Below are 13,792 nucleotides of genomic sequence, written 5' to 3' on the forward strand. Positions count from 1 at the left end.
TTACAAGCCAGTACCACAACAAACTTCACCTTTAAATAGAATCCAGTTCAGTTTGATGGCTGAGAATAAATGTATATCAACAGTCTACTATTCTACTACAACTACTATTCTCCAGCATAGTGAAGTACCCATCTAGTGCTTTCCAGTGAAGTTGCCAGGGAGTGTAGTATAGTTTACAGTGTGAAACAGAATTGTCTTTTCTTCCCTCCTGTACAGGAAGGAGAGGAGCTGAAAGAAGGAACTTCTGTGTGACATCACATCCCAACAGGAGGGAGGAAAACCCTGAACTTCAAAAAATGCCTTATTTCTCCTTTTACATTCTTGTCTTTATACTCTCCTGTATTGTAGTGGAAACTGCATAATCAATGAGGAATTTAAAGGGAGGGGAGTGTCATAAATGGGGTCCAAAGGGAAGGATGTGGCAGTGATGGATAATGTTTTAGCTTGATGTTCTTTTTCTTTTTTTTTTACAAGCCTCTTCACATTCCTAAGACTTTCAGTACTCAGTGTTAATAAAAAAAAGGGCAAAGAGCTCGTGCATTAGGACACGTGCTGGTGTGCAATCACTAATTTTTTTGCAATGACTATCCTTAACATGGAAGCAAAAAGAGAAGGACCATTTTCACATTACGGTGAATCATTGCTGGCCTTACACTTATTTTTAGCTGGCTGCTGACCAAATGAGACGTAAAATTAAATAAAAAAACATTTAAGGGATTATAATGATTTGTCTTGTTGTTTGTTTATTTTTTTCTTTGGGTTTTGTAGTTGACTTTCTTTGTACAATGCACATATACAGCAGTGGATCTTTTATTGCTATTGCTGTATATTGTCCTTAAATGTTAGGGTTTTTGTTAGCTTCGGTCAGGGAAAGATTTACAGCTTGAGTGCTTGATCCCTTTACATCAAAATGGAAATTTGACATTTTTTTAAATTGTTGTTTTATGTCTTAAGTGTAAAAACATATTTGGTAATTTACATCCTACATTCAGCATAGAAGTGTCAAGCACAAAATAATTGATGTGTGTTCTTGAGGGGAAAATTTGTGGAAAATAATTGCTTTGATCATACGTTTGACTTCATTCTTGATTTGTCTAATTCTGAATATTATAAACTTTGTTTTATTTAAATTCAGTGATAAATTGTTAATATCATATCATTTCTATAATGCTTCCAATTCCCTTTCCACTGCATTCAGAAGCTTTTCCAAACTTTTTCCAGAGCAATATAAATTTGTGTCATCAGCAAATAAACCAACCTTTAACAAATTATACACTTACAGATACAGATATCATTTATATATAACAGAACTAATTTAGGTCCTATCACTGAACTTATGGGATCCCACAAGTGACCTTCAGAAGTTTTGATTTTATGTTATTTATTTGTACATATTGATATCTGTCACAAAGATAACTCTTGAGCTATGAATATGCTACTCCTCTAATACCATATTTCTCCAGTTTTTTTATTAATAGGTCATGATCAATTGTATCAAATGCTTTTTTAAGTCTATAAACAGCACCAAAGTATATTCCTTATTGTCTATTGCAGTAGATACCTCTTCTACAAGTTTACTCACAGCCATCTAAGTGGACCTATTTTCTTTGAATCTATACTGTTGGTCACTCAATAATGTATGCTTTTCTATGAATTATCTAGCCTTTGAACAAAGAATTTTTCTAAGATTTTTGAAAATTGTGATAGCAAAGAAACATTTCTATAATTGGAGTAATCTATAATTCTATAAAGTCTATAACTGGATAATTATTCATTCATTATCTGTAAGCCTTATCCAGTTCAGGGTCGCGGTGGGTCCAGAGCCTACCTGGAATCATTGGGCGCAAGGCGGGAATACACCCTGGAGGGGGCGCCAGTCCTTCACAGAGCAACACACACACACACACTTTTGTGTCGCCAATCCACCTACCAACGTGGGAGGAAACCGGAGCACCCGGAGGAAACCCACGCGGGCACAGGGAGAACACACCAACTCCTCACAGACAGTCACCTGGAGGAAACCCACACAGACACTGGGAGAACACACCACACTCCTCACAGACAGTCAGCCGGAGCAGGAATCGAACCCACAACCTCCAGGTCCCTGGAGCTGTGTGACTGCGACACTACCTGCTGTGCCACAGTGCCGCCCATAACTGGATAATTAACTTCCACATAATTAAATGAGTCTAGCATTTCATTTATTTTCAAAAATTCATAATTTATTCATTATGTTGAAACGTAAATAAAGGTTTAAATGTGCTGACTCTGTCACCAAACTTTGATACACTGAAAAAAAGGGTGAGCAACAACACTGTTCCCAGTAAAACTGAATAAGGTAAGTAGGCAATCTTTATTTCTTAGGTTTCACATGTAATTTATGTATATTAGTCCACTCCCCATAACCCCCACCTCTCGGCCCACCTGTCAATTTTTAAATCCCAGTGTGGCCCTTGAGCTGAAAAGTTTGTCCATCCCTACTTTAAATACAGAAATATTTCAACAAGTTATCAGAACAAAGGTTAACCTACAGTGCTTGCCAAAATTTTGATAAACAAGCAAGCAGCATTTACAAACAATCATTTCAGACTCTGCACCTTCCTCCCTCAGAATACTGCCTTAATACACGTCTAGCTTCAGACATAACAATTATTTAAAAACACCAGCAGCATTACTGGGTCTGATCCACTTGTATAAGTGCAGTGCACATGAATGCCTCAACAACATCAGTGTCACAGCAGTGTTGAAAATGATCCACCACCCACATAATAGCTGCCCTTTTTTTGTTATGTGGGGTATGACAAAGTTTAAGGCCATGTGATTGAAAATAAATGAAGAATTCTGATAAATAATATCTCAATTATTCTGATAATAATGTCGGAATTATTCTGAGAATATTTTCTGGATAATTTTGAGAAGAATTCTGAGAATAAAGTCAGAGTATTTAAAGAAACACTGTTTGGGTTATTATTTATTATAATTTGTGACAGTCACAGTCTGTTCGCCATAGAGCGAGTTGTGAAAGAAGCAGTCAGTGAAGTGAACAGATTTATTTATTAAACACATCCACACAATATGACGATTAACCCCGTCAGGGCAGCCCCTGACTGCAATGCAAACGAGTCCATAAGCCATAACGCGATGGAGCCTCGTGGGCATTCCCTCTGGATGGATCATTTTCGTGATCAATTATTGTATCATGTAAAACTAGATGCCCTCATCTGAACGGGTTCGTGCACAACCGATTCAGGGTTTAAATACTAAACAAATTCTGGTCCTGATGTGTCAGAGGACTAAGTATTTATTCCTGAAATCTATACCATAGTACGCCTTCAGCAATACATTGCATTCCTCAATTACACTGTGTTTGTGTCTGTCCCATTATACGTGCAGCGAATTACTTTAGTCTCAGAATTCTGACTTTATTCTCGGAATCTTATTATTCTATTATGCTGTGGCCCTAAACTGACAATTGAATATAATAATAAAAAAGAACATTTTTATATCAGAGACTCTACGTCACGTCGTGATTTTTGGTTGAATCTCAAAAGGCTTCACGCTCCCTCCATGTAGGTCACAAAATAATCTACATTTTAACACAAAAGAATGTAGCAGAGTGTTTTGAAGACTCTGCAACTCCCTATTTACTTTATAGTGCAATGTTTTGGCGTAAAAGTATAGTTTCTTAACTGAAGTGGTGGACTATGTAGGGAGCACGGAGGCATTTGGGATTCAGCCGTCTACTCCACCGTCCACGGCGCTGATTGGTACGGCTCTTTCGCCCTTGGCGCTGATTGGTTCAGTCCATCTTCGGTGCTCATTGGTCGTTTCTTTCAGTCGTTAGAGTCATAGGTAAACATGGCCGCGTGCATTTGTGCTGTTCGTTGCTGTGCGCGTCTCTCCGTGTCCGTGAGCGCGCGGCGGTGCTCTGGTCTGTCTCGCGCTCACGGGCACTTCACGTCTCAGCGGGCGCGACGGACGTTTATTGAGTTTTTCACGGAGCAGCACGCTCACCGGGCCGTAGCTTCGGCGCCTGTGCGGCCGCGCGGAGACCCGAGCCTGCTGTTCGTGAACGCGGGAATGAATCAGGTACAAACTCGTCACCAGCGATTCGGTACCGACTCTAAAACAGAATCAGCTGTAAAACATTTTTTTCTCCGTCAAATTGGGTGAAATTGCTTTATATCCGCGCAGTGTTTGAAATCAAATCTGTTCGAGTAGATCGAGTAAGGAAGTTTTTTTTAACGCATTATAAAGACATAATAATGACAGTAAGCTATGACTGAGACGAGACCTCTTTAGGAAATTAAATAGAAAGTTCTATTTTGAGAAACTAAAATGTCAGTTGTTTTTCAAGCGGCATACTAGTATTCTGTAGTAAAGCATAATGAGTTTGTTAACATATATGATTCCCCCCTCTTGTAGTTTAAGCCCCTCTTGCTGGGTTGTGCAGACCCAAGAAGTGAGATGACCTCGTACCGGCGGGTCGTCAACAGTCAGAAGTGTGTCCGAGCTGGAGGGAAACACAACGATCTGGAGGACGTGGGCAGAGACGTGTATCACCACACCTTCTTCGAAATGCTTGGGAACTGGTCTTTTGGGGATTACTTTAAGGTACTCATTTGATTATTATTTTTAAAGAGCCCATAATATACACTTAGAATTTATTAATGATCTTATACAAACCATCCTGAAAATCCATACACAGTATAATGGACAGCCATTGTGTTTAATTTCATTCCTTCATTCATCTTCTACAGTGTCATCCCTATAAACGCCATGGTGGGTGCAGACCCACCACCAGAAAATATACCAACAACATAAAAACAAAACAGGGGAGCAGATTAGAGTCACATAAAATCAAGGTAGCAGGCTAAAGACTGTATGCTGTCATAAACAGATGGGTTTTGAGCAATGATTTGAATATGTCCAGGTAATCGATATTGTGGATGCCCAGTGGGAGGGCGTTCCAGAGACTGGGGGCTTAGCGGCAAAAAGCTCTAGACCCCATGTTGGTCAAAAGGACTGGGGGTGACAGTGATGCTGATGGATAAGGAAGATCTGAGAGTCCGGCTGGGTCTGTTTACGTGAAGAAGTTTGGCGAGGTATGCAGGGGCGAGGTGGTAGATGGCCCTAAATGTGAGCAGTATATTCAAAATACAAAAATTTAACAAGGAGCCAGTGGAGCTGTTTAAAATCGGACTGATGTGATGGATTGATGGGGTTCAAGTGATGATCTGGGCAGCAGCATTCTGAATCAGTTTTAACTGGATGGACTTGAGGTAGAGACAAGACAGAAGAGAATTGCAATAGTCCAGGCAGGATGTGACCCATTTCAAACCCATTCCATGAAGCTCTCAAAACACTGTTGTCGAACTAATCTGAAGGCCACATTAAGTTTGGAAGTCTGTACTGATTAACACTGCAGAAAGTTGGTGACCGATAGGTACTATGCACCTCAGCATCCACTGACCCCGCTCTGTCATTTTTCATGGCCTACCACTTTGTGGCTGAGTTGCTGCTGTTCCCAAAGATTTCCACTTTCTTATAATACCACTGACAGTTGACTGTGGAATATTTAGTAGCACAGGAACTTCACGACTAGACTTGTTGCACAGGTTTCATCCTAACAAAGTACCAAGCTGGAATTCACTGAGCTCTTGATATCGACTCATTCATTCAAAAGTGTTTGTAGAAGTTGTCTGCATGCCTAGGCACTTAGTTTTATCCACCTGTGGCAATGGAAGTGGTCAAAACACCTGAATTTAATGATTTGGATGGGTGAATGAGTACTTTTGTCAATATAATGTATTTTTTATGTTGAGTCATATGGATTAATGTGGTAATATTTCTGGACATATAACATTTATAACAATGTGTTAAAGAGGACATATTATACCGCTTTTTCCCCACTATGGTGTTATACTGCTTTTTCCCCACTATTATTATGGGGTCATTAATGAAACATCTGTGACATATTTGGATCAAAATACCACAAAGATAAAAAAAAAAACACAGCACTTGCTTATCATATATAAACAGCCTTGGAACGGGCAGTTTCAGCCACTTGAAGACAAAACATGAGGTGTGTTGAACAGAAAAGCTGGCTATTTAGTCATTTTGGCTTAGTTTCCTTTTTTTCTCCTTTCTTTTTTCAGTATATTTAATAAGTACTGTAATTTCTCCATGCTCATTGTGTTTCTTTTGCTTTGTTTAATCTCGTCTTTGCACTCTCACATAGAAGTCAGTCCAGCACTGTGATGGGAGAAACAAAGAATACGAGGTGGGGCAAATCAGAAGTGCCTCTACTATAATGCAGCACACAATCAGAACTACTTACAGATGTTTTCACACTTAGGCAGATCACAAAAAACTGACTGCGTTGTTTTATTTCACAGTTCCTGGCTCCAGATCACCAAATCAGTGTGCGAATGTACTCAAAGTGATTTTATTTTTCCATATTATTCCCCCTTTAAAGTAGAGTTGTTTTTTGTCATTACTGTTTTTAAGGTGGAAGCTTGTGCGATGGCCTGGCATCTGCTAACAGAGGTGTATGGGATTCCTGCAGAGCGTTTGTATGTCTCCTATTTCATTGGAGATGATGCAAGTGGCCTCCCGCCCGATGAAGAGACACAAAATATCTGGCTCAGTCTGGGGTACGGTCAATAATACACAGTGTCACTCACAGCAAACTCAATAACTCACCATCACCAAGTCTGTAAATCACGCATTCAACCCATAGCGGTACTGACCCCAAGTTTGGGATCCCCTGCTTTAAATGTTTACTTACAAAGGATGATTTACATAATTGGAAAAATGAATGACTATGAAAATATTGTGGTTGCTTTTTCTGCTGGTGGTTCTACCACTTTGTGCTGTTGTGAGTAAACGACTAGACCTCTGTATCATGTCTAGTGAATATAAGGCAGATGGTACCCTCGAATGGACTGAAGTAGCAGTTGTTTAATGTTCAAGCCTTTGCAGCTAACCATAGAGTAGCATGCATATTTATAAAAACATGGCAGGCTGCTGAAAAAATTATAGTTTCATCGTCCAGACAAAAATGAATTAATTTTACCTCCTCTGATCATCAGAGTTTGTCCAGACCATGTGCTCCCGTTTGGAATGAGGGATAATTTCTGGGAAATGGGTGATACTGGGCCATGTGGACCCTGCACTGAAATACACTTTGACCATGTGGGGAACCGCAATGCTGCCACACTTGTCAATGCAGACTGTCCAGATGTTGTGGAGATCTGGAATCTGGTGTTCATGCAGTACAACAGGTGGGTATCACAACACAAAAATCCTTTTCAAACATGAACGCCAGAGAATGCTCTAGAGAAACTCTGGAGTGTTCCTTTCCTACGTGTAGTGCACAGCAGGAGATTTTGTCAGTTGTGTTACAGTGGAAGATGCTCAGTGTGCTTTAGGCATGCTGCAGCATGTGTAAATTCTCCTGGACATTAGTGGGGAGCTAAAGTTTGTGGGAGCTAAACATGTAGCAGATGATGAGTTTTCTCAAGCCACAGCTTCCAAAACAAGAAAATATGATGAGGCATATTTCAAAGCAAGCTCATACTAGTCACTGGAGAGACGTGGGGATTAAACATGTCATTTTTGCAGAGCATATGTGCAGGTTTTAGGCTTCTTCTCTCAGGAAGCTGTTTTATATTCATTTTTTGTGCAGGGAAGCAAAAAACTTTTTTATTTTTTTCAATAAGTAGTTGCAGTTTTGTGTGAAAGTATAAATATACTCCAGTGGAGACTGCAAGTAAAAGGTGTGTTTTTTTTTTTTTTTTGTTTTTTTTTGTGTAAGTGGGGGTGCGAAAATATTCTCATCTACAAAAGGGGGGCACGGCAGAAAAAGTTTAGGAACCATTGGGTTACACATTCACATACCAAGGTTAAAATATTTATTTGTTGTATAATGACTTGACCTTAATTTACCTCAATAATGTTCGTGTGGCTGAATGCTAACAGATTCTAACAGCAATGTTGCCGCATGAGGTGTAAAACCTTCTCAGTTGAATAGAAGCTTTTACTACTTTATTTCAGAAGACATTTTGGCAAAGCATTTGTTCAAAAACTAGTTGTGTGTTTGTGTGTGGATACGTGGGTGTGTTTAGGGAGGCTGATGGAGGGTTACATGCTCTTCCGCAGTGCAGTGTTGATACGGGGATGGGACTAGAGAGACTGGTCACTGTGCTCCAGGGAAAGCGATCAAACTATGACACTGACCTCTTCACACCAATACTTTCTGCCATCCACAAGGTAACACACTCTTGCTCTCATATTTCTGTATAATATCTCTCTATTTCATCTCATTTCTTCTGTAGTAGCTAGCTAGAATGCTAATGTCATAAACTTCATAAATAAGTATATTAGTGATTTCTTAATTTTATAAGGTTTCAGGCAAACATGCAACTGAGCCATGGAGTTATCATGCAATTTTCAGATTTATTAGCTTCTAATTACGAGTTACTAATATTATGTCTTAAAGGAGCAAGCTGTAATACTGACACCAAGCATTTAAAATCAGAATAATACAGTTTCAAAACAGTGGAGAGAGCTTTTTGCCTCCTCCCCATCCTCCCCAGACATGAAGCTCGACCAGGGGTGCGTTTCCCAAATGCATTGTTGCTATTAGCAGCTTACAAAGTTTGAGCGATGCAGTTGTGATGCAAGTTTTTCCTAAAACCATCGTGGTAACTAGCATGGTGTGATCCATCATTAAATTAAACAGGTGTTTCTCAAATGTTGTTACCTGATGTTTTTGAACTATGAATGACCATTATGAAATACATTGTGTGAGCTTAGAGAAGTTTTAAGAAAAGGAACAGGAGAGCAATATTTTAGGATTAGGATTAGCAGCTTTCGTTCCCCACACTGTGTTATGATATTGTTTTCCAGCAAAACTCTTTCTCATCTTGTCCCACTTGAAGTAGGAAATGGGTAGAAGGGAAATAGATCCAGACAGCATCAATCAGGATCTAATACAGTAAAAAGTTACTCATTATACTACATTGTTGCTGTAGAATTTTTTTTTGGCAGCAGTGGCAGGCATCCTCAATCCCACAGCCTCCACCACCACAGACACACACGCATGCCCCCAGCCGGTGCTGTGCAAAATGAGTTAAAACGTGAAGAAGCATACATGCACTACACAATATATCATAAGCTATTTTCATAACTTCAGCTGCATAGACTGCAGCCTGGCTTAGCATACTTAATTTTCCATGATTTCTGTTTAAAAAAAGAGCTCCATGACTATTATAGGGAAACTATGCCAGAGTATATTGCAAAAATATTCTGTGATAAATTACAAGTTAAGATACTAGTAATTCTTTGTATGGGGAGGAATAAAACAAATACATGTGTAAGTTAGAGTAGTATACATGACAAACTGGATTGAGGAATATTTTTTTTATTATAATTGTCTCAGTGTAGCTTTGATGAATTTATGTATTATTATGAATTTAAAATCTCTTAATTTTGTAAATACATGTTGGGGTCAAACTTGGTCGTATGATTAATCCCTGTTAAAAATGAACGCATTAGCATTAGGCAGTATGTGCCAAACCGAAAGTAACATTCTAAATGTTTTCTATTAATTTAATGCTAGCTAATTTAATCTAGAGCCATATAGAGGGAGAGTTGCACCAACGAAAGTCTAGAATGCTTGGTGGTCAGGTGAGTCATGCAGGCAACCCACTGTTACAGCCTTTATTCCAACTGAATCCTAATTTTCCATTCTACCTAAAATGACGCAACACTGGGGTGTGCTACAGTGCTGTGTCTGAACCATTTAAGGTGGAACGTAACCGCAACTATGTGCTATTCTACTAATCTCCAGCTCCTGCTGCAGCGTGTATACCGCACTGAATATGTTTTCTCATCCACAACCCAAAATTTATACATTTTCTTCAGTGGTCAAAATATGATCAAAACATTTTAGGCACTTTTTCAAATTTAGTTCGGAATCTTATTTGAAATCTTCCTTTAGAATCTTCAAAGACCCCAACGTCTCCATAAGGAAAATGGTTAATTTTACTGCAGGGGAAAAAAAAGTCTTATCTAAGCTTAATGGTAACATTTTACATTTTACCTTTTTTGAAAAACTAATCTCATGCACCTCTCCAAATGGCTTTTTACCCTCACCAAACATGGTTGCTTCCCTGCTTCCTTGGTTGAGCATCGCCCCTGATTGGTCTACAGACTTGATGGGCATGTCATTAAAGCTACACAGCCATAGCAGAGATCCACCAGGAACATATTTAAATAATTTTTAAAATATGTTTTACTTTATTTTGCATTTTTATTTATTTATTTATTTTTCTTTTTGTTAGTAATCTTTACACATAAACGAGGATTACTAACGAGTGGATTGATGGAAACACTCAAATTTGGTCTTGTTTTGAAGGGGACAACCTATAAGCACTGGTGTGTTGGTGTGTGGGTTAATTTCTTGTGAGCTTTTCAGGCTTCGTGGTGCCACAGGTGTGTTTTTTTATTTTTTTGTGAGGAAGAGATCTCATATATGGAATAAATAATTCAATTGGTTTTAATTCAGCAGTTCGACATAGCGTACGGACTTACATTATTGGTGTCCCGGGAGTTTGCCCATTCAACTGATACATGAATTATCAGTCCCTAATCTAGTGCCATGCATGCGCATCAGTATCTGCTTCATGAGGTGTGTCCCGAAAAGTGCCTTGTGTACTACATGTAGGGAATAGTGAGTAGTGGGCCATTTCCAACACGCATATGGTATCTGTGCTCTCGGTATCTGATACCAATACAGTGTTTAAGTGCAAGTATCGGTGCCGATACCAATTCAGCATCGGTGCAACACTAGTAAAATATAATATTAACTCTGTTCACTTGGTCATTTCATGGCTGCAGGACATTATGTTTGCAGACCTGGCAGCAGTGGGTTTGGACTGTAAAATGATTGGACAGAGGGCGGATCACTCCGGACTGGGCTCTTCTCAAAGACAATATACATTTTTAGCAATGTTATCAGTGTTTTAGCTTTCACTGTTTCCTTAATCTATGATGACACTCTGGATATTTTATGACTAAGTACAGTAAATACCTTACAGATTGCTTCTTTAACTCTAGTTCAAAATTTACTTCAGGCATCAAACATGACTATGTTCAGATTTCAAGAATAACTGTGTAAATTTGGTATAATTTTGATAAATAGTGTCTGTGTGTGTTTATAGTGCAGCAAAGCCCCTGCATACAGAAGCCAGACGGGTCAGTATGATGGAGGCAAAGTGGACACGGCATACCGTGTTGTAGCTGATCACATCCGCACACTGTGTGTGTGTATTGCTGATGGAGTGTATCCTGGTATGACTGGAGCAGAGTGAGTTCCTGACAGCACACACCTATTTCACTGTGTACATTTCCCCAGTATACCATCATATATATAGAATTTATATGGAGCACAACATAATTGTTGGTCTATGAGCCTAATAGTTATTTCTTGTCTGCAAATTAAAATCAAGGTTGATGGACCAGAATGACTAATTTGGTTTGTTTTATGGCTAAGCTATTGTTAGTCCTTAAAGATTCTAATAAAATGTTTTTAAGTCATGTAAAAATGACCAGGCTCTTCATTAAGGACACTTTTTTTCCTGCCAGTATTTTGTGTATGGTGACTGCCCAGTTATATTATTTATTTATCTGTCCACATATTTTTACGTCATATGTTAAATTATTGATATCTGTGTCCTGTTTATCATGTACTGAGAAAATGTAAATGTAGGTATTATAGTGGGTAACACCCCAGCCTTTTACACAGTAGACTAGGGTTTGTTTCTGAGCTAAGACATGAACACCTTACTGTACAAGTCATGGGGCAAGTCTCTCTACCTCTGTAACTTCAGCACTGGTAAGTTTCTTTGGGTAAGAATGGCCACTCACTGAATGCTTAAATATAAGTTGTGATGAAAATTTTTGCCATACTGCCCATAGTTATAATAATAATATTAACCATAACATATAAGGTTATTTGTGCTATGATGGTGTTACTGTTCGTGTGTTTTAGGTTAGTTTTGAGGCGTATACTACGCCGTGCTCTACGCTTCTCCACTGAAGTGTTGCAGGCTCCTGAGGGTTCGCTGGCGAGCCTTGTGCCCATGGTGGCACACATTCTGGTGAGAAATGTTTCACACACAATTCACACACATTACTGTTCTGTGATGCCTCACAAATCTCGTAAATTATGCTGTGATTTAAAAGGATTAAGCCATCGTTCCATCTTTGGTTTAAAACTAATTACAACTTATGTATTTAATAATTCATTCAATGATTGTCAAAGTTCAGCCAAGTATCCATTATGCAGTCTCCAAGAATAATGCAGAACCAGGATAATGTCACTTCAGATACCAGGAAAATGCTGTACTGAAACAAAAAAATGAAGTACTCTAACAAACCATCTAGTACTCTAACAAACCATACCTGAAATATAAATTCATATCAGATTTATAGGTACCTCAGATTTTTTTTTCTCTGCAAATAGTTGTTTTGCTAAACAAGTTATAATTAGGTGATTTTATGTTTAGTTGTTAACATCAGTTTCCTAAAAACATTTCTAAGGACAAAAAAGTCTGAGAATGGATTCGCATCATGATTTGTTACCTTAATCAGGGTTTGTAGTTTTATGTTGCTCGAGGAAGGACAAACTGCCTCAGATTGTGACTGACAGGGTTCGTACGGGTGCTTGAAATCCTTGAAAATACTTGAAAATTCATGTTGTATTTTCCAGGTTTGAAAAGTGCTGGAATTTTGGATAAAGTTTTTAAAAATGCGTGAAAATGTAACTGTATTTCTTTCACAACAAATAGCTGAATAGTTTACTTATTAGATGGAGAAATAAAATAAGTTGCAGAGCCTGAAACGAAATCTGCTCCACATGTACTTGTTAGCGCCTATGCGTGTGATAGTCATTGGAATTCTGACTCTCTTTGGTGAACCAAAATCATTTGACTCTGCTCACCCAGAAATGCAGGCTCTTTGAGTTCTTAAACGGTTCTTCGTTATACTATGACGGAGAAAATCACCCTAACATTCTGCCCTGGTTACAGAAAAGACAGAAAGGAAACAATGAATTAATGGCTCTTGGCATCGTTCGCCTAAAAGCCCAGGCTGAAATGGCTTGTTTGCGACCAATGCACTGCTTTTCTAATATGTGATTGTAATCTGCCAGTGTGTTTGTATGCCATGTATGACCCACCTCCCCAAAGACACAGTAAGTCAGAGTGAACTCAGGAAGCTGCCGTTTTAATTAGCACTGGCTAGAAAACAACAAATACAAACAATGGATAAGACAATTACAGAACCCAAAAATAGCCTGCTGCAAAGTCTACAAAAAGCACCTGCAGATTTTCACAATAGGAGAGTCTGCACTCTTGAGGTTCAAATGTACAGAGCCCTGGAAGTTTAAAAAAAAAAAAAGAAATTGCAATTTCTGCGCATGTTTTAGTTAATTCCAGTGAATTTGGTGGTGTTGTCATTTAAACACACGCCTATTATAAAAATATATAAAAAGTGAAGTAATAATTTTGAGTATGTATTTAAATTAATAAATATAAGTAATAGTAAACTTAGCATTTAAGTAATAGCTATGTTGTCTGTCTTATTGTATCAGTTTTAGTACTGGAAAAAAATGTTATGCCATGTCTACTATAGCAGTATTAATAATCCTTTTCTCTTTATGTTCCCTCAGGGTGATGCTTATCCTGAACTTCACACAGAATCTGACCGTGTGAGTATCTGAGAA

At 38.6% G+C, this 13,792-nt stretch overlaps 2 protein-coding genes across 5 annotated transcripts in view; both read left to right on the plus strand.

The window, feature by feature from the left end:
- rrbp1b (ribosome binding protein 1b) overlaps positions 1–1,208 on the plus strand; it is a 30,962-nt gene extending 29,754 nt beyond the window's left edge. The window contains exon 27 of one of the 2 annotated variants that reach the window (XM_066657439.1): positions 217–1,208. In XM_066657439.1, the coding sequence (XP_066513536.1) occupies positions 217–252 (36 nt within the window). In that variant the 3' untranslated portion in view covers positions 253–1,208. The remainder of the gene's footprint in view (positions 1–216) is intronic. The other variant, XM_066657438.1, reaches the window with a different exon arrangement.
- A 2,630-nt stretch (positions 1,209–3,838) lies between these two features.
- LOC136678938 (alanine--tRNA ligase, mitochondrial-like) overlaps positions 3,839–13,792 on the plus strand; it is a 28,982-nt gene continuing 19,028 nt past the window's right edge. For all 3 annotated transcript variants that reach the window (XR_010796506.1, XM_066657136.1, XM_066657137.1), the window contains exons 1-8: positions 3,839–4,089; positions 4,426–4,614; positions 6,511–6,656; positions 7,095–7,286; positions 8,130–8,274; positions 11,229–11,374; positions 12,059–12,167; positions 13,739–13,777. Coding sequence is in view for 2 of the 3 variants with exons in the window: in XM_066657136.1 (XP_066513233.1) it covers positions 3,859–4,089; positions 4,426–4,614; positions 6,511–6,656; positions 7,095–7,286; positions 8,130–8,274; positions 11,229–11,374; positions 12,059–12,167; positions 13,739–13,777 (1,197 nt within the window). In the remaining variant the exon portion in view is untranslated. The remainder of the gene's footprint in view (positions 4,090–4,425; positions 4,615–6,510; positions 6,657–7,094; positions 7,287–8,129; positions 8,275–11,228; positions 11,375–12,058; positions 12,168–13,738; positions 13,778–13,792) is intronic.

This window comes from Hoplias malabaricus, chromosome Y, assembly GCF_029633855.1.
Source record: "Hoplias malabaricus isolate fHopMal1 chromosome Y, fHopMal1.hap1, whole genome shotgun sequence".
Lineage (NCBI taxonomy): Eukaryota > Metazoa > Chordata > Actinopteri > Characiformes > Erythrinidae > Hoplias > Hoplias malabaricus.